General features: G+C 40.1%; 1 protein-coding gene across 11 annotated transcripts in view; it reads right to left on the bottom strand.

The window, feature by feature from the left end:
- The window catches only part of LOC118225640 (zinc finger protein 271-like), an 88,894-nt gene that overhangs the window by 35,274 nt on the left and 31,407 nt on the right, over positions 1-22,213 (bottom strand). For 4 of the 11 annotated variants that reach the window (XM_035414380.1, XM_035414379.1, XM_035414378.1 and 1 more), the window contains one exon: positions 5,652-6,054. The exons of 2 other annotated variants lie outside the window; for them this stretch is intronic. In XM_035414380.1, the coding sequence (XP_035270271.1) occupies positions 5,652-6,015 (364 nt within the window). In that variant the 5' untranslated portion in view covers positions 6,016-6,054. Of the gene's footprint in view, positions 1-5,651; positions 6,055-21,840; positions 21,865-22,213 lie in introns of those variants that run through there. 5 more of the 11 variants (XM_035414382.1, XR_004764860.1, XR_004764862.1 and 2 more) reach the window with 5 other exon arrangements.

Genomic DNA, 22,213 nt, shown 5'->3' with positions numbered 1-22,213 from the left:
AGCTACAAAAGAAAAAACACCAACACTCAGCTTTGTTTTTGTTAAATGATTGTCATTGTATTTATTATGTGAGACAACACAAAAGTATTCTTTGAAATGATATTATTATTATTATTATAATACTTCTACTACTAATAATAATAATAATCCATGTAACATGCTTATGCTAAATTTTGAGGAGGCAGCACTAAAATCAGTTGAGAAGTATTAAAGAAAAAAACAAAAACACCTTGGTGTATATCAATAACTGAACATCACCAGTATTATTTCAAAGAAATATAGAAAGATTTTAACAGGAGAAGTACATGTAACAAGCATCAACAAACAAAATTGTGTTTTACAAATTATTGTCATTGTATTAGGGTTAATTATGTGTGACTATCATAAAAGTATTCTTTGAATTAAATTTTACAATTTGACATGTCAATCATCTTCTGAATAGTATTATACAAATATATTTTAACAGGGTGATGAAAATGTACATTTAAAAGCACAAGAAAAAAACATCAACCAACACGTTTTTCCTTGAGTCATTTGCTGCAGCCCTTCACTGTACACCTACACACACACTGCACTGTAAACCTACTCCTCCCCATTGAACACTGCAATTCTCCTAGGCTTGGGGACTGTTGGACACGGACAGGTGGTGTCTTTATAGGTATCAGTAGTAAATGGCCTTATTTCTTCACAGAGGTACCACTGCCGCTTCGCATCGAGTCCTTTTGGTAGGATCTGGTCTGGCATTTTGCTTGGCAGGGGCACTCTCAGAAGATCTTGCTGGGTTGCACCACTGTCACAGAACTATTTTATTTCAATTATGCCTGACCCCTCACGAAAGTTTTTCTTTATTCCTCCAACTTTCCTGAAGTATGTGCTGAGGAAGCTCGTCCAGTCATATGTTGGCACAATGACCTCTCCATTTTCCTTGCCGCAGACTTGAGCAATGTTGACATGGGAGGATTCCTCGACCACTTTGACAATGTCATTTAGACAGTCTACCCTTGTCCTTCTGAACAAGCGTTTCACAAGAGCAAAGCACCAGTCACAACTAAATTTTGTGTGTCCAGTTAGCAGGAAGGAGAAGGTGATGTTCTTGTGACACCCTGTTAGCACCCTCCACATCAAGTACCACATCATTGTGGAGTTTTTGTTTTGTCCACTGCAGTTATCTGCATGTAAATGGACATCTTCTTCACCCATGCCATAGTGCTCCAAGAAGTAGTGAAGGAGTGACACTACACAGTTGGCACCTTTCCCTGACTGGCAGCTCTCTTCAAGTAAAAAATGTACCTGCTTTGGGACAGCCTCACATGCCACCCCAAAGAGACCACATTCCCAGGGGCACTTGAAGTACACTGGACCAGGCTGCAAGGGGTCTGATGGGAAATGGACCTGCTGCGCAAAATCAAAACTGTAATGCATCTTCCCAGGGAAGCTGCAGGCAGGATGGGGTCCTATTTCTGCACCAAAGGGCATCTCCTCCTTTGTTGTTTTACAGATTTGTTGGTAGAGGGATCTCTCCATTGCGACTTTAGCCAAGTGCTCTTCAATATCACGGATGGCTGCACTTTTCTCAGCCTCTGGATGATTGGCAGCATGTTTAAGTTTAGCAACACCTGACTAACAGTACTAGCACAGGTCAGTGGCAGGGCGCATGGTCGACACAAAGGGTACTAACTGCTGCCATATTCGCCGAAAGGTTCTCAGGGTTACCATTCGCATGCCAGCATTCTCCACTGCTGTGCAGTACTGCTCATAGACCTTCCTCTTGCTGCAGTTGGTTGGCAGCAGTTTTACATCTTTTTTTTTACATTCCAATGCTTTGTGTGCGGCCTGGAAGAATGATCGCATTCGCCTCTGCATAGTTGAGGATGAAATCCACAATGGCTCGTGTCCTGCAATTTTAATGCATTTGCAGGAAGCCTCTTATTCAGCTTGTGGACCCTTGCTTCCACCCCAGCAGCCTTGTAATGCTTCATTAATGCATTCAATTTGTCCTGCCCAACCCCATGGAGATATTTGAAAACATCACGGCAGATCCTATGCCCATGATAGTAATAATCAGTACGGTGGGCTAAACGCTGTGTCTGCTCTCTCTTCCTGGACCTTGATGTTGTGTCAGAGAGATGCATTCCACAAGAAAGCTTGGAGAGAATGGCAATGTCAAGCTCTTCACGAGACAGGTTGAGGTACTGCAGACGGACATCAAGGAGCTCCTCTTTGGGGAATCTGGTATGGCAAGGCTTTCCTTCATTGAGCTTGCAGCAGCAATGACAATCTACTACAGAAGGCCCAGCATCACCATGGCCAGGAGGAATGATTTTATCGGCCAGATTTTCGAGAGTTGGATGTGACTCTGTTTTTTTTTAAAAAAAAAAAAAAAGAAAGAAAAAAAAGTCAATGTTACTATGTGAAAACTAATGCATTTCATAGACCGAAGTCTACTACTGAGCCAAGTGGATCTCCTTGTGTCCTTGGTATTGATAATAAAAAATACTACTACTACTACTAATAATAATAATAATAATAATAATAATAATAATAATTCATTCACACAGTCACCCCTCAAAGAACAATTTATTTTCATAAGCCTTATGTAATGTTTGTAATGTATTATAGGGTAACTCCTTATTTATTTATTTGCATTTAAACTTATTTAGGCTTAACCTTACCATATGACATGTTTGATGTTTTCATACGGAAAGCTGACACAGCTGTTTCATGCGAATAAGCTAGCTAGTTTATTCTCACTCATGGTCAGTATAGTGAATAATAATCATAATTTATGACAGCCCTGAATAGGTACATAGTTTCATTGGCTCACCTGACAGGTCATCGTCTTCATCACTGTCCATCTCTCCAGTTTTGGGCGTGAAAACAAGACAAGCCGTTTTTCGAGGAGCAGGATCTCTATCGTAATTCCTGTCACTTGATTCATCACTCGATCCAAATACCTCACTGTCACTGTCTCTGAGATTAGGACCACTTGTGAAATAATCACTGATTAACTGTCTTGCTTCAAAGCTATTGGAAACGTTACTCATGTTAATAGAAGACAATTCATTCAAACAACGGGCTACATCGCTATCCTGTAAAGACGCCATCTCTCACTGACAGCAGCCGTCAACTATGCGAGGATGTTTTGACAGCTATCAGCTGATCTGCGCGTGAACGCAGTTGTTGTTGGTGTTTCGTGCCTGTTGTGTTATGTTAAGACTGCCAACTGCAGTCTTGTAACTCGAAAAGTTAACCTTTCCAACCAGTTAACGCCAATTCCAACAATTACATGGGTCTTTGCTTTTACACAAATCAAAATAGTTGACGGCAAGTTTATGGAAAGGGAATAAGAAGTCGAAAGCGCCCATAACTTGAACCACCAACATGCTAGTGTAATCTGATTGATCAAGAGACAAAAGTAGGCTATGTGAAAACGAAACACTAACCTAACTATATTGATGTTAAATGTTTACATAACCTATGTTTAATTTTAACTGAGTGATCCACAACCCATTAGCAATCGCAATATTAGCCTGTAGATCACGAGTGGAGAACGGCCAAATTTAGGCATGTCGGCTAACTCGCATTCATCTCGCATCATTTCTGAAGACGTGTGAAACCCCACACGTCTTCATAAATATTAAATGACAGATTTCTTTATAGTCAGCTAAATTTGCAGACAATATGTTATTGGTTTAGTGTTTTTTAACGTTGTTGTAGTACTTTGTTTGGGCACAAGACAAGACTGAATTGGCAGGCGTATCTCTACCTACAGAAACAGATCGCCGTCCCAAGCTAACAGTAACAACATTGCTTTTTTGCTAGCAAACCACGTTTACAAATACCTAAAAATAAACATTTTCCGTTAAGTTTTCACAATATCTTTATTTACCAAGACAAAGTAAAGACTTCACAGAATCTATATCGTGTGATCTCATTTTACCCAAAAAACTCATTTTACGAGTTTATTGGCATTTTTCCAACAATGACTCCCAGCGACATCCGACGGGTTTCTCCAGACCGCCACACATATAGGACCACTGAGTCTCAAAAGCGACATTTCTATGCGTAAAACCAACCGTAAAGTAGTATATTTATTCAATATTTAGTCCCAGATATTGACTGTAGAATGACATTTATAAAAACTTTTTCTCGTTTATTTCATTATTCAGTGAGCAGCGTCTTCACTGCTGTATTGGCATATCTTAGGGCTACTGTCGGGTTAATCTTGTTACTATGACGGAATACAAATTTTTAGTGGTGAAAGAATATTTTTATGAATGCCAAGATAGACAATATTGTCCATTACGGCATGGGTGGGGGGTGTAGTTGTAGATGAGACTGCAGGAAGGAGGTGTGTGTTAAATGAACGACCAGAGCGACAATGGTGACGCTCCGAAACTCCGTATTCGGCATAGTTGTTGTGTATCATCTACTAATGAAACTAAAACAACATGTTTCTGTATTAAACTCATACTTTGGTTGCAGTAGCACTGAATGTTTGAGTTCAGTAATCTCGGCACGCCGGCGTGCCAACCACTAGGGGCTTTGCGCTAAGAGGTTAAACACAAACCTATTTGACTGTTGGAAAGTTAGAGTCACAGTTCCCTCGACTGAGAGCATTAGTGGAATGTCATTTGTCTGCTGTCCGCACACCTCTTCTCAGCTGCCAGTCTCACTTTCAGAAGTGCACCAGAATTATCCCAGAGCACCCAGACATGCTGATATTCCTTAACAAAAATGCTTAGGTGTAAAGGTCAATAATGGCATAGGCGATGTTGGTCATGTTATGTAGTTAGCGGTCTTTTGTTGGGGGTCTCACTGCACTTAATTCTCTTTTAGGCCTTACCTTTTTTGTAACTGCCCATCAGGAGGCCTACTTTACAATGTTGTGAACTTGCCACTATTTTGCTAAATGAAGAGCCTACCACTTACACTATAGAATATGAATTGCACTATTGAAGAGATCAATGTGTCCTTTTTATTATAAGTAGACAAAAAAACGCTTATTTGTTTATTAAAAGGTATGCATTATATGCAATACTTTTTGCTCCATCTCAGTGGCAGTTCAGCCATCCTGTAATAAAAATGTCAGCAGTATTTCTGTCCTGCGCAGATTTCTCAGTCCGTGAATCCATGTTTGTATAATTTGGTTTTTTGCCGCTATGGCTTTAATGCGCAACGTACTTGTTCCAATTACTGTTGGGACATGTAGGCTATATATCAGAGATATTTAAGACAACTAATTAATTGGTAGGCAAATTTTGAGTCATTTTTATAGGCTACAGTATATCGTAGATTTTAAGCTTATCAGTTAATCATTATAAATGTATTATAAATGGGTGCACAAAACTGCACAAAAACTGCATCCCTATTATCTACTAATAAAGCCAAAACATAGTTTGTTGTTAACATTCAATTTGGTTGCAGGAGCACTGAATGTCTGAGTTGAGCAATCTCACGACGCCGGTGTCCTGGACACAAGGGGACTTGCGTGAAGGGTTTTAATAAAGTCAGTAAATGTTCTTTGCCTTTTAAATTACAACTTCCTTTTGAAGACAAGTTTTTGTTTAGAAAACATTTGCATAGAGCTAAATAAATGACAACTTTAACCATCTTTAAAATTTTGAAATAAAATTGTGGAAAATATATACCTTCATTTTGATTCCAGTGGGTTCTGACAAAGGGTTCAGTGGAGGATTCCCCAGAGGTACTGAAGAGGTTGTTCTTCATCCTTATTTCTGTTTGAGTGGTTTCATCAATCTCACTCTCTTCATCACTTTCTTTTTCTTCTTTCACACTGAGTTGTATTACCTCTTCATCTTTCACACCATCTTCACTTTTTATTACCTCACTTTCAATCCTACTTAAACAATCTTCATTTTCCTCTTCCTTCTCCTCCTTTATGTTGGAAAGGATGTCTCTCTCCTCCCTGGTCAACCCATATCCAGTTATGCTCTCAACCCTCTCCTCTTCCCTTCTCAGTGATCTCTGCTCCACCTTTGTGTAATCCATCATAGAATGTTCTCACCTGCAAAGGCAGAGCGTATAATGGTCCTGAGAGAGAGGGAAGAAATATTGACACCTTGAGGATAACACATTTGACATCTTCACTTTCCCTGCCCCTCTACAGAATATTTAATTCTTATTATGACCACTCTTACAGATCAAACTCCTCATAGAACTCTTATGAAAGACCTATAATGCCTTTAGCATAAACTTCTCGACTTTTATGTTGCACACATACAAATTAAGATAGTTGAGCCCAAAAGTTTACATGCATAGACTAAAGACATTCAAACTCAATATTTCACAACTCCATACATTTCATGTTACCACACATTTCAATTAGGGTATCCACTTCATTTCCATAAGAGGTCATTTCAAAATAATAGCCAAGAGATTTATTTCAGCTTTTAGGTACTACATCAAATTTTCAGTGGGTCAAAAGTTTACATACACTTTGTTAGTATTTGATTCCATTGCATTTTAATTACTTTACTTGAATCAAAGGCTTGGGGTAGCCTCCCACAAGCCTCTCACAATATTTTGCCAGAATTTTTGCCCAATCCTCCCGACAGAACTGGTGTAACTCAGTCAAGTTTGTGGGCCTACCTGCTCGGACACGCTTTTTCAGTTCAGTCCACAAATTTTCTATGGGATTCAGGTCAGGGCTTTGTGATGGTCACTCCAATACTTTCACTTTGTTGTCTTTAAACCATTTTGTTACAACTTTGGAGATATGCTTAGGATCATTGTCCAGTTGCAACTAAGTTTAAACTTTCTAGCTAATGTCTTGAGGTGTTGCTTCAGTATTTCTAGATAATCCTCCTTTCTCATGATGCCATCTATTTTCTGAAGTGCACCAGTTTTTTTCCAACAAAACACCCCCATGCTACCCCTCTCATGCTTCACAGTTGGGATGGTGTTCTTCAGATTAAAAGTCTCACTCTTTTTCCTCCATACATAGCGCTGATCATTATGGACAAACAGTTCAATTTTAGTTCATCCTGGTGATCACCTGCAAACTTCATTCTGGCTTTTTATGCCAGTCTTGGAGTAGGGGCTTCTTCCTTGCACAACAGCCTTTCAGGCCCTGGCAATGTAGGATTCTCTTAATAGTCCCCCCAAGATTCCGCGATCGCGGAAATTTCTGTGGAATTCTGGGCCATCCGTGGAATAGTAAACAAGCTGCAGAATCATGCAGAAAATATAGTACCAATCACCACCGCTAGATGCCACTGTCTGCTGTATGGGTTTGCAGCAGCTAGCTCAGTTGACTGACAAGATGTTGACAGTTTTGACAGGCAGACTGTTGACTGTTGACAGCTAGCATTTTGTCATTATGGAGCGATTTATCCATCCAATTGCCAATACATAAAAACTGGGAAACATATCTGCTGCTGAAAGGGCAAGATCCTATCCTATGTTACACGAGGATGGAGGAAAGCTGTTTTGTACAGTATGCAAGAAAGTACTTGATCATAGATGTAAGTCTACAATCAATGACCATCTGAGATCCAGCCAGCATCTGAAGAGAAAAAATGAATCTCCTGTGGACATCGCATTGAAACGCCAAAGAACCATCACGACAATCGGTAGTAAAACCGTGGCAGCTGAAGAAAGAGAAAAGGTAAGCAGCACTACGGTGGAATCAATGAACTAACGTAACGTTACTATCGTGGCTAACTTTGGCTAGCTAATGTTAGCCGCTTAAGGAAAGGGCAAGAGATACAGCTCGCAAAGCTGGCACAAAGATGCTGCAGTAGCACTCATAAGTAACACGGATGTGTATTTGTTGGGGGGGTTATTAACATTTCAGTAAAGTGAACACAATACATTGTAACATTATAAGACAGCGCAGCTCATTCAACTGAATGATGCTGACATTACCAAAACATTAACGGAATAACGTTACCTGTGTAGCTTGCTACAGGGAAGGGTTCTCATTCTCATAGGCTGCCTAGCTTGTCAATCACAACATAGACAAGCTAATCAGAAGCTAGAATGCATTCAGTTAACTTAATAGCGATGTTGGCCGCTGCAACATTGTAAAAATAAAAATGACAACTGGAACTTTATTATTATATGACCATTATTTTGTCAAATAATGGTCACATTAGGCCATTTTTTTCAGTCCGCAGAATACTGCAGAAAATTCCATTTTCAGATCTCAGATTTTACAAAGTCTGTCGCAGATTTTAGGATTTTTTTTCCACAAAATCCTGGGGGGACTATCTTAATGGTGGATGTAGATACTATAGCCCCTTTTCCACTGCAGGGCCGAACAGTTCTGAGCACGGAGAGGAACGGTTCCAATGGTGTTCCCATCAGGAAACGGTTTGGCACGGAACGATTACAAACCGTGCCCAGCACGATATTTTCGGCACGGTTAGACAACCATGCTCAGTGCAGCAGAACTGTTCGGGTGGGCAGGCTTAATGACGTATTCACTGATTGGTTTCACATTACTTCAGTTTTGTGAGTCTGCATACGGTCTCTTCACATCCTCTTCCGTAAGCTAGGTCAGTGGAGAAGCTAATATAAATTAAAAAAGTCAATCAAAAATCGTATTCCGTCATAGCAACAAGATAAACCCGACAATAACCATACGATATACAGCAGTGAAAACGCTGCTCACTGAATAACGAAATAAACGGGACAAAGTTTTAAAAAATGATAACATGTCATTCTACAGTCTATACTATCTGGGACTGAATACTGAATAAATAGGCTACATAAACTTACCATTGGTTTTACGCGTAGAGATGTCCCTTTTGAGACCGAGTGGTCATATATTGTCTTGGACAATCCGTTTATGAAATATATTTCGCGCATTTGTGATGCCTGGGTACATTCAAAATAGCTGTGCATAATACCACACGTACAGTTGTTGTTTTGTTTTTTTGCTGCAGGTTTTGTTTTTGCTGGTTAACAGCGTTGTTGCCGTTTTTAGTACAGTCTGGCTTGATTGACAATTCATTTATTCAGTAGGTGAGAGGTCATCGCATTCACTTACGCATTAAGACGCTGCACCTAACGAAACATTAACAATTTTTCATAATTTCTTGGAAAATACTATTATTATTGAGGACTTCTGGGCATAGCTAAGCCGTATAATTCCTGATCTATCTGGCATCGTTTTCTGGAGCAAAACAGAAGCGGGTTGAACTCGTTGATTTACTGTCTGTCTGAACACAGATAAAATTTAATGATTGCTATGTAAGTATTACTGCTCAAAATATTTCGGTTATACACATTTTTGGATTGAGTGTCTTTAAATAGGTTAGTGGTATTATATAATGTGGATATTTCACACTGTACACTAATGTAAGCGTTAGTTAGTAGTTAGTAGTTTTTTGAATGCAGTCAGTGGCGGATACGCTAAAAAGAAAAACCAAAAACAGACCAAAATACACAGAATCCTCGTTCGTTTCATCAGCCAACGAAACATAACATAACAAAAACAAAACAGTATGGGGAGCGACGACAACAACTGGCGCATATCACATTCACAATGGGACGCCGTCGCTGATCCACTTGCTGTCCTCACTAGATACTTCCTAGTCCTGGTTTTAGCAGCCCGACGGTGGAAACAGAAACGGTAACCGTTCCCACGAGTACTGAGCAGCACGGAACGGCACGAATTGGCCCTGGTAACGGTTCGGCCCTACAGTGGAAAAGCGGCTTTTGGTACGTGATGCCTCCAACTCCTTCACCAGTTCCTTTGTTGTTGTCTTGGGGTTCAGTGGAACTTTTCGGACCAAAGTTCATTCAGCCCTGGGTGTTAAGTTGTGCTTCTGTCCTGAATGATGCAGAGTCTATGTGGTCCCAAGATTTTTATACTTGCATACAATTGTTTGTACAGATGCTTGTAGTAGGCTACCTTCAGTTGTTAGGATATTGCTCCAAAGGAGGAATTGGACTTGTGGAGGTCCACAATTTTTTTTCTGAGGTCTTGGATTTTTCCATGGTATCAAGGTCAAAAAGGCAGTGGCTCTAAAGGTAGACCCTTAAATACAGCCACAGGTGCCAATTAACTCCTAATTATGACATCAGAAGCTTCTAAAAGTCATAACATCAATTTCTGAAATCTTCCAGACTGTTTAAAGAGACAGTCAACTTGGTGTATGTAAACCTTTTACCCACTGGAATTCTGACATAGTGAATTAAAGCTGAAACAAATCTGTCTCTAATTGATTATTTTTAAATGACCTCTGATGTGAACAAAGTAGATGTCCTAATTGATTTGCCATAAGAAATGTATGGTAACATGAAATGTGCGGAGTTGTGAAAAACAGAGTTTGAATATCTTTAGCCTAGGTGTATGTAAACTTTTGGCCTCAACTGTACATGGTAAATTGTATTTAAGCACTATTTGTGAATTTTTAATAAATAAAAAGATGTATTAAATTAGGCATGGGTATGAGTAATGGATTGATCTGTAGAAGGGAGTCAAACTGGGACCCAGAAAAGGCTGGCATTTGAACGAGCCTGCACGCTGGGACTCATCCTGTACTTCAAAGGACCCGAGAGCCTTGTGATAAAACAACAGGTTACTCGGACTTCCTCTGGATGAGCAGGCCATTGGCTCTCTGAAATGTTACCCTCTGGACAAGACTGAAATAAGGGGAACTGGACTAGTTGTCTATGATTGTGTGAGCAGGCCGTTGGCTCTCTGGAATGTTGCCATCTGGACAAGAGTAAGATAAGGGGAACTAGGGTCTTTGTCTATGGTTGTGGGTGTGTGTGTTTTGGGGCCATTAAGGGTGAAAAGATCATCAGGCCTCTGGCGAAATGGTGGGGCAACTGCTCTTGACAGTACCACAGTACCCTTATGTGGGCCCCTCTGTCATTACACTTTTTATTTCTTTTCTGGATCTGTACTCTAAACCATCTGTTTATCATATTCACAAACCCCGTAAAACCTTACAAACCATGCACGTTTTCATTATATTGCTGTATTATGCTTTTTGTAGTAATAACATGGATTGCATGTAAAATGGTTCAACAAAAGGGTATTTTCATGACAACTGCACCATAATATTACATCCCCTTGACATGTTTGGTATGGACGTATTCAGGGAAATCAAGAAATTGAATGAAATAGGCTATGTTTCATACCAAATAAAATTTAATAAAACATAGTTTCAGAAACTCAGGGAAAAAACTATCACAATGGAATGTCCTCTCTGGTAAATCATCTCCTTTTCCCAATCTCCCCACTAATTGTTTTGACAACAGCCTCCAAACGGTGGGGGCCTAAATTTCAGATTTTATCATTCGTCCAGGTTAATTTATGGCAATGCCGCCTAGATCAAACGCGGGATTTGGCTTAAAAGGAAGGGAGACAATCCTGTTGGGGAAGATTGTAATCGACTTCCCACACTGCACATACTCTGTGTTCCGTGTGTAGCTGAACAGGCTGGGTAAGAACTTTTTACTCTGTATTTATGTTTTTAAACCTTCCGTATTTTATAATTGACTGAATTATAAGATAATGACCTACCTGCCTGTTAATAAATTCTTCTTATTTTTAACTTGCGTGGTCTTCCTGACTCTAATCCATTTAACATTCTTTTCAGCCGAAATTCCGATTAAATACTCAGGGGGACAATTCTGACTAGGACCTACTGATCAGGGGTCTAGTACAACGAACATCTTTAGTGAGGTCCTCAAGTTAGATAGGCGACCACGATCTGCCCGCTAATGGGATTGGTGTTGTATTGGTTCTGGTGTTTTGGCTTAAGAGGACCCATGGGCGTTATACGCCGGTTCTTGTCAAATTTGCCTTAAGGAGCCCGATAAATGCACACTGTACTGGGCTCATAACTGTCTATGCAAAAAGGAATGCATGTATTATGGTGGTCAGCCTCCTACCCTCTGTAGGCTTCACCGAACTGAGATTTAGCAATAGTGCTAATCCCGTATATTGAGGAATGATGGCACAAGATAGAGTCGAGTGTAACCACTCCAAGCACCACGTATAGCCTAGTTAAAACCAAATTTTAAATTATAATTTCATTTGGAGTCAGATCATTACGAGAATAAACCCTAGTAACTGTTACGCTTACTTGCTGTGGTCATGGATATATTTGATGTGTTGTTCCGCTCATTTGTGAGTAGTCTGATGCTCCCATTGGAATATTGACAGTCCGGCGACAGATCAGATATATCTCTGATGACAACACAGCCCCGTTTGCGAACGGAGAGTAACAAGAACGTTACTGGTCCGTTTCAGGCCCGTCTTAAGCGGGATATGAAGCAACGCATTCATATCTGACCCGTGGCGAAGGAACCAGTGCATTCTTAAGTATAATTGTGCCCTGTTCTTACGAACAGAGGAAAAATAAATAACATCTCCGGTTTTGACTCACACCAGCCATGGGAAAACACGTGGTGCCTTCCCCTCCAGCTACAAACCCTCATTGGTCTAGCTGTGAGGTGTTTACAGATCAATTACATGTTGGATACCTGCCTACTCGATTCTTTTTATTTTCTCATAAAAGCATGTAAGCATGTACAACTATGTGTTGGTACTTGGCTTCATTTAATTATTTAATATGTAAAAAAGAAGAATCACATTAAGATTTCTTCATATAATATCAACAGAATAAAGCAATTCTATATTTTGAAATGCATGTATTGATTACAATTATGCTTTTTGTTGATAAGTAATTGTAAGCGAGACAATGTCCCAGGGTGAATGGGAGATAATGTCCCAGGTTGAATGCCCTGCACTGAAGAAAATTTCCCAAGGTGAATTTAGGCAACTACCTCCGTCAACTGCAATGAAATTATGCCTTTCAAAATATGCGATTCCACTGCAATGGAAACATTACTTAAGGATTCCAGCAAATACCCTATATCTTGCACTTAGCAATGCATGCGTCTTTTCAGTGCCTGAACCAGGTTACCCAATATTAAAATTCTGTTTGCTTCTAAGTCAAAATGGTCTTGCAGCAAGTTGTCTATCAAAGATAGCTAACTAGCCAACTACTTAATCATATTCAAAAATGAAGCTAAACTATAACACAACCACGCTATAAGCTACTCTCTATACAGTCTTTCATGGTCATCAAGTTGACACTGTTACAGTATATTGTAGCTTGGCTGGCTTTTTCTTACACATTTCCATTTTATTTATTGAGTCACGCTAATGCATGTTAATTTAGAATGGTGATTGAACTTTTGTAGGCGCTACACCACCCTGTTCCTCCTGAGTTTTTTTTTCTTCAGATTTTTGATTGGTTGAGCGAGTAAGTGGCTAGAGGGAACACATGGAGTGGATCATACGAAAAATGGACTGGATTGTCATAGTTATTTGTAAAACTCTGGTCAAAATTATTTATTTATTCACCAAAGGTAGGTGGACGCTGTCCACCCGCATCCACCCCCAATTTAACCCCTGTGCGTAACTATGTGGTTATTCACATAGGATCAGGTTTGCTTCGCTGCTTGGACCCCTAATAATCCTAACAGATACAATAGGGTTCCACCAGCTTCGCTGCTTGGACCCCTAAAAATTGGATCAAATCTCCAAACTCCACTACTGCTGCTAGTTTTGTGGCAGCTCAAGATAGTAAGGCGTGGAAAGCCGTTCACAGACGGTGAATACATGAAAGAATCGTTCATTAAAATATCAGAGCATCTAGGCTATTCTCAGACTTCAAAAACAAAACTGAGATAATTCAGAAAATTAAAGATATGCCCCTCTCTGCAAAGACCGTCAAAGACAGGGCCATAAAAATGGCAACAAACATCACCAGTCAGCAAATCAAGGACATCAATTCAGCTCCAGCATACTCAATTTCCTGCTATGAGTCAAGCGATGTGAACGATATTGAGCAGACAGCGCTGCTATGCAGGTATGTGGACTCTGATGGGCCACAGGAAGAAATCATTGAGTTGATACCACTGAAAGGTCAAACATGGGGGGAGGACATTTGTGAGGCTGTTGTGAACTGTTTAAAAGCCAAAGAAATAAACACCAGCCACATAGTATCAGTGGCTACAGATGGGGCACCTAGTATGAGAGGAACACAGAAGGGGTTTGTGACTTTATTACAGAAGACGTTGGATCGAAAGCTGCTTACGTTTCACTGCATCTTGCACCAAGAAGCACTGTGCGCTCAAACATTCCCCCCCCCCGAGTGTATGGAGGTGATGAACCTCGTCATCCAGATAGTGAACAAAATAATGGCAAAAGGCTTAAACCACCGACAGTTCTGTGCATTGCTAGATGAGGTCAACAGCACATATTCGGATCTCCTGCTGCATAACAAAGTCCGCTGGCTGTCCAGGGGGGAGGTCCTGTCCTGTCCTGAAGCGGTTTGGCGCTTGTGTAGAACATGAAAACATCCCTGCAAAGCAAAGGCCTGACCTATCCAGAACTGGAAGATACCGATTGGGTGGAAAAGTTGCACTTCATGGTGGACATGACAAGTCACCTAAACAGGCTGAACAAAAGCCTCCAGGGAAAGGGAAGCACAGCTCTGCAGATGCTGGAAGATGTTTTAGCGTTTGAGCGCAAGTTGACAGTGTTCACCAGAGATGTACAGAGAGGCACGCTCTCTCACTTCCCCTCCCAGAGAGAGTTCAAAGACGGACACAATCACATCAATTGGGATTATTTACAACGTGCGATCATCAGAATGAAAACTGGATTTGGTGAAAGATTCAGCAAGTTCTGAAAGGAAAAAACTACACTATCCACCCCTGGACATTGACCCATCCCTGTTGAACATGTCTGCATTCCCAGGAGTAAGACAACCCAACCTTGAAATTGAACTGGCCAAAATAGCTGACAAAGACTTATGGGTGTCCAAGTTCAAAAGCCTGACAGCCAAGCTCGAAGATGTCGCCCGTCAGAAGGCCATTCTCACTCAAATCCACAAATGGAGCGATATTGAAAACCTCCCAAAACCTGACGAACTTGTGTTTGAAACATGCATTTGGAGTCCTGTCCATCTTTGGATCAACATATTTGTGCGAACAGGTTTTCTCAAGCATGAACTACATAAAATCCAAATATCGCTCCCGCCTCACAGATGAGAGCCTGCAGTCTTGTGTGAAGATCAAAGTTAAATCTTACAGCCCTGATACCGAGAAGATCTGCAGTGACATTCAGAAACAGAAATCGCATTAAACAGGTATCCTTTAATAGACTATTACTTTGCAACAAAGTATCTGTTTTAGCAAGTTGTGATTTTGTCAATGAAGTGAATGACCTGTCGGACAAGCAAGGATTAATTAAAAATGTTTATTTTCTGAATCCAGCGGTATCCAACAGTCAATGTCCTTGTTAAAATGTTCAGCACTCTGAATACTGAACCAAGTGATATTGCATGCTAGAACCCCTCACTTAACCTACATGTAAAATATATTTTATTAGATTTAATAATTGTGTTTAAAATTAGAATTATCAAATCAAATCGCTGAATTCTTTGATAGGTCAGTCTACAGAAAACTGATGGAATCAACCAACAAGTCAAAACAAGCTGTATATCAGGTTTTCAGATTAAATAATTGAATTCAATAGGAAGCAGTCAATTATATTAATGAATTGAAAACATACATTACATTACATTACATTACAGGCATTTGGCAGACGCTCTTATCCAGAGCGACGTACAACAAAGTGTATAACCATAACCAGGAACAAGTATGACGAAACCCCTAGAGAGAAGTACCGGTCCAAGTACAGGGAACAACCGCATAGTTCAACTTGGACCCTGATGGTTAAACTGATTAACACTAACAACGAGAACGGCAGCAACGCAATCTATGGAAAAATAAAAATAAATAAAAATACAAGTAGTCGTTAAGACATTTGATGCGCCTAAGTCACCTATGAAACAGCTGCCTAGTTACAACCCTAAGTTTAGTCATTTACAGGGGGGAAGGGAGGGATGGGGAGAGGTGCAGCCTGAAGAGGTGGGTCTTCAGTCGTCGTTTGAAATGGGTCACAGTCTCAGCTGTTCTGACCTCCACAGGGAGGTCATTCCACCATCGTGGGGCCAGAACAGACAGGAGACGTGTTCTGGAAGTGCAGGTGCGAAGAGGGGGAGGTGCTAGGCGTCCTGAGGTACATACTTTATTGAATGCAGGCACACCACTTCTAAATTACACAACAGAAGACATACAGCAAAACATTAAACAACTAATCTATAAATACCAGAAAATAGAGAGAGAGAGAAACGGATTGGCCAGACCTTGCCAAAGTATCACCCACTTCCAGTATAAGCGCCACAAGGAAACCAGCTAGAAAACACACAACCAAGGAACCACCACCAAAATAAAAAGAGGAAAACTCTTCTTATTCCAGAGGTGCGTTCAATTTCAGCGAACAAGGCGAACGTTTGAAAACTATTTCAAACTTTTTTCCGTTAGCTTTGTGTTTGCTGCGAGCATTTGCAAACATAAGCGAACGGTCTGAAAAGGTAGGCTAGTTTGCAGCAAACAAAAATGGACTGAGGGAAATGTTCCCAGCTGGGTATTTCAATTGAAGATGCCGCAGTGTGATCAATTTTTTCAATAATGTTAATGCTAACGCTAGGCAATGTTATTATTGTTATTGTTTGCTAACTAGCTTTTTAAAAAACATTTTTTTATCATTGATGATCACAGAAGTACAAACAATCTCGTCACCATGTCTGTTTATGTTTAATGCAAACAATTCGGATTGTTCGTAAAAATCTGTTCAAATTGAATGTTGTTCAAAGATAACATGTTCGCCTCGAACATTCGCCTCTGTTCGCTGAACTTGAACGCACCTCTGGCTCCGAAAACAAATGCAACACAAACAACTTTCTCCTGTGGCCATCTTAAATACCTTACCCAGCATGGCTTGAGGATGTTTGCCCTGATTGGGTGATGCCAGGTTAAGGTTTAGAAGAGAAAGGAAGGGGGGTCAGACTAATTTATGGCAAGGACTGGCCTACCTACAGATTGCATTCAAACTTAAAGAGGACATGGGAAAGGGAAATGTTAGGCATGTAGGGTCTCCGACCCCCGATATGGTGTCCTGTGTCATCTGGTTTGACTCTTTGGAGGGGGTGAGACCCATAGATTGTCTGCCTAGATTAGGGTATCAGTGGATTTTATATTTCCCCCATCACATTTGCTTTGATGTTTGTGACGGGGAGGCCAGGCCACATTCTTATTCACCGATTCCCTCTCTAAGGCCAAAATCTAAACACTACATATCCTACAGACCCTTAGCTGATATTGTTGTGTTTTATGCTCAGGCCTGAGGGTTGATTGCTGTATGTGGCCGAGGAAAAAAGAAGAGGATTAGGCCTACCTCGCACTGAACTGGACTTTAGTCCAAATTAAATTGAAACTGGCCTATTTTTTACTTTTACTATCTTTAAAGCTATTAGGCTATACGTTTTATTTATTATCAAAGTAGGCTACTTTTTATTTAATTCATTTGCACAAACACAGGGAGGACTCAAAGTAGGCCTGCATAGCTCTTTATAGCTACTCTATTTCAGAGTAGGCCTACACATGCCAGTGGATTTTTTCTCCACTTCGCAATTGTTCAGTTTTGTGTTTTGTTGATAATAGCTTCCCCCAATGAAAAGGACAAAAAATGTAAAGAGTTTTCTTCATTGTATTTATATAATTTCATAAATGCAACAAAACATGGCATTATTGTAATGGAAATGCAGTTAAAGTACCAAATAATCACAAATAGCCGACTGCAAAGTAGCCTCTCATTTGCACTTGGGGCCTCACTGCATTCTGACAAAAACCTATTAATGAATGCTCATTTAGACCTATTAGTAATGTTGATAGGCTAATTTAGACTTAATAGTCTGTGTTACTTTCATTATAAGGCTCAAATATGTTTTGCGGCTCCAGACAGATTTTTTTTTTTTTGGCCAAAAATTGCTTTTTTGATAGTAAAGGTTGCCGACCCCTGCACTACCTGAAGAGACCAAGTCTGCTTCCTAACTTTCCTTTCTACCTAGGTGTCTAATTAATTGTCAGTGTGCATTGTTTTCAATGGAATACTGCATCTTTGGAATGCACAATATATCAAAATTTGTGTTTTACATTAATTTACAAGCATTCTGATGAAAATAACTATTATTGCCATAATATGTCAACTCACAGTAAACACAACGTGCCATTTGTAATTTGATCATGAAGCTTGTAACAGAAGCTGGATTGAACAGTGGGATTTGCGGGATTAAATAAATTAAGATACAATAACATAGCAAGCCCATGAGAGGGGGCCTATAGATAGTAGAATCACTCTTCTCAACACAAAATCTAGTCTGTAAATCTGTCAGTCTGTAATCCCTAGCCTACCGCAGATATGTTATGACTCATAGGATATGCTATTCCACAAATAGAAGTAAAAATTTTCAGTTTATCCAGTGAAAACATATTTTCAGTGTACACAAAGGCAATTTAAACTCAATAGAAATAGAAATTGATCGAAGACCTCTTTGATATAGGCTAGGTGAAACCAAATGCATTCGATTATGCCCATTCATAAAGCTCAATTGAAACTCTGGGCACAATAACCCAAAATAGGCCAACATAGTTGTGAATATGGTTTGGGAGGAACACTCAGATGTGATTGGGGAAACAAGCGATGCAAGTCACAAAACTCCAAGACTTACCAGTTTTCTGTCCGTCTGATTTACACCACAAATTGCTCCAATTTGCGAGACTTAAGAAACCTGAGTGGTACAGGGTGAATGGAGATCTCCAAAAGAAATTTAGTGAAAACATTTTCACTTGGAGCAAATAAAACATGTTTTAAATGATTTCTTTGGGTTTTCGCATGAATGTTTGAAGTAGGGGGAGTCACTATAAATGTAACAATTTTTAGATATTGCTCATTTCCTCAGAAAATATTTAACCTAGCACTATAAAATTTTATTTCACACAGCTCTGACATGTCAGTAGCCATTTGCCATTTAAACTGCATTCATAACTTGAGTCGGATACAATTAAAACCGAAATACACAGAGTCCGATGTTGTATTTATACCACATAGTTGGCATGATTGCAACAGAGATGCGGAATAAGTTATAACAGTGAAAGAAAACAACCAGTAATGTGCGTACTAGTCAGCCCCGGCATCTCCTATAGACGCTTTCATCAGACGCACACGCGTTGCCAAGGTTATGCGCTTGACCCTAAGTTAACTTCCGGTCTGTGTTTGTTTATTATTGGGTTTGTGTTTACTGGCCAATATGGCACCGATTACAAACGGAGTGAAAGTTAAACTGATGAGCAGACTGACGTTGGGCTCAGGTTGTTGTGCTGTGGGGTGCAACCTGGAACAAATGCCATTTCGAAAATTTGTAAAAATACATTATTTAACTTTGTAACCCCACTAGGGAATTGTGAAATGAATTGCTTGAATCCCTGTGATTATTATAGCTGGTGCTTGCCCATTGTTACTTCGTATTTTTGATAAATAACTGGACATTGTTACCTATTAAAATGTGAGTCCTGTAAAAATACACATAATAAACTGTATAAATAAATAAACCAACTTCATACATAAATATTTAGTAATACTAATGCAGCCTTATTTACTATATCAACTTTAAGACAAGCAACACGCTCGTAATCATCTCAACGTGATCCATTGAAGCCAATGGCGCAGACGTTGCTTCATACTTTCAAACTGCTTTCCCAACGGCTATATTGCGTCCTGCGACTTGAGTTACAACAGTGAATATGTACGGATTCCTAGACGTGCTGATAGCGACCACCCTCTCATATTAACCTCAAATACGCAAGACAGGACACTTATACAGTATGCTAGCAAATTTATGTTAAGTTCCATTCATTTATATAGGGTTGTGGATACACGTCCCCTTAGCAACCAAAAGCTAGCGCTAGACCACCTCTGATTATTTGCCGGCACAGAAAAAAAATCGTGAAAGTGTTGAAAAAATAACCACGGGAGGATAACAAGGACATTTTTTCCTACTTAACTAGGTACAGGTTGTTACCGATATTTCACCTATTTCATATATAGTTGCAAATCAGTTTCGTTTTCCTGTCTGTTGAACGAAGGTGGTCGAATAGGTGCTCTCACTGTAGCACTGACTTTGTTTCAGGTAACAAACTCATGATAAGCGATAGCTAATAGCTAGCTGACCAGTAACAAGCCTTCAATAGTTATGAACAATTAGCTAACTAAATTGATTGTAGCTAGCTAACTAGCTAAACGTAGCTAACATTTTATAAATTCTCATAAGAAAACACGTTTTCAACGTACAAAAATGCCAAGTTACTCAAAAGTATTGATATCAAAATGACGCCAAGTTACGGTACTACAAACAATATAGCCTATCTTGCCTCACCGAAATTAAATAAGATGTATTCCAAAGCAATGCTACCCAATATTTCCTCAGTTCTTTCAAGTCACTTGGCTTCAGCTGCAAACTTTTTATCAACCAAATAATGAAGCTGAAAAAGGGAGGTGTTAATGACTGGAAGAACATCCATGCCATTCTACGTAGCCATGAGAGCAGTTCTGAACATATAAGTACAATGAAGAAGTGAAGAGAACTGCATGTGCATTTGAAAACAGGGTAAGAAATTGACCAGAGTCAAAGTTTGATCCGGTAATGCAGCAGCACCTATCTAAAATCAAAGATGGCCACACACACACACTATCTGGGAAAGGACACTGAAAGAGCTCATCCAGTTGATCAGTGCTAAGGTGATAGAAGAAATTGTTGTAAAAATCCACAACTCAAAGTGTTTCTCCGTCCTACTTGACTGCACCCCTGACATTAGCCATCAGGGACAGATGTCAGTCATCATACGGATTGTGGATCTCGATCCAGAGCCAGATATAAAAATTCCTAGAATTTATTGTTGTGGGGAAGACAACAGTAATCCTAGACAAACTACAAGAGCTCCACATAGATTTCCAAGATTTTAGGGGTCAATCATATGAAAATGGAGCAAACATGAAGGGGAAAAGGCAAGGTGTGCAGACACGACTACTTGAAATAAATCCAAGAGCTGTCTATGTTTCCTGTGGAGCACATACATTAAACCTGGTTTTGGCAGATGCTGCAAAAGCATCAAGGGATGCTGTTGGACTCTTTGGACATCTACAGAAAGTGTACAACTTCTTTTCTGGAGGAACTCAAAGATGGGCAATTCTGAGGAGCCATGTTGGCCTCACAGTCAAGTCATGGAGTGACACGAGGTGGGAGAGCAGACTACAGAGCGTGCATGCAGGCAGATGTTCTTTTGGAGGCTCGGCAGAGTTTGTCTGAGCCTATTGCCAAAGTTGAGGTCCAGGCTCTTGCTGAAGAGGTGGAGTCCTATCGCTTTTTGATTTGTTGTGTAGTATGGAATGACATTCTGACCACTGTCAACCAGATTAACAAGCTTCTCCAGTCAGCTTCAATGCAGTTGGATGTGGCTGTAGACCTAATTGCTACAGCCAAAACATCACAGTACAGGGCCTCAGGATTTGCTGCTGCTCAGACAAGAGCAAAGGATTTGTGTGAGGAAATGAATATTGAGGCCATTCTAGTGCAGAAAAGGCTTTGTAACACCAAGAGGCAATTCTCATGAGGCTGCAGATGAGCCTCTCACTGATGCATTGCGAAGCCTGGAAGTGACATTTTTCAATGTCGTGGTTGACGCTGCACTTCTCTCTCTTGAGGAGAGATTTGACACAATGCAAAATGTCAAAGACAACTTTGGTGTTCTACTGAACTTCAACAATGTCACAGCAATTTCAAGAGACACTTCGAAGAATCACTGTGCAGACATTGCTGAGTAAGGCTGGGGAGTCTGATAACTGTGGAGCTGAAATGGCAGAGGAGATCCTAAACCTACCATCTGTTCCACTGGAGATCACAGCCATGCAGCTACTGAGAATACTCCATGAGAAGCAGATACAGGAGTTATAGCTGGAACACTTCCTGTCACAGTAGCATCTGTGGAGAGAAGTTTTTCAAACCTTAAACGTGAAAACCTACCTGCGCTCCACGATAGGACAGGAACGTTTGAGTGGTCTTGCTCTAATCAGCATAAACTGAGAGCTCTCCCAGCAGATATCATATGAAGCCATCATTGATGACTTTGCTTTCAAGAAAAGCAGGAGGCACTGATAAAAATGTTTGTATTTTTGTCATTTAGATTGGTCACTAAAACTCCCCATATTTAGCCCTAATTCTAATCCACAGCCTATATCATTTTCATAGAGCAT

The sequence above is a fragment of the Anguilla anguilla genome, chromosome 4, assembly GCF_013347855.1.
Source record: "Anguilla anguilla isolate fAngAng1 chromosome 4, fAngAng1.pri, whole genome shotgun sequence".
In the NCBI taxonomy this organism is placed as follows: Eukaryota; Metazoa; Chordata; class Actinopteri; order Anguilliformes; family Anguillidae; genus Anguilla; species Anguilla anguilla.
Note: the sequence above shows the minus strand (reverse complement) of the source record. Positions and strands in the feature narration are given on the sequence as shown.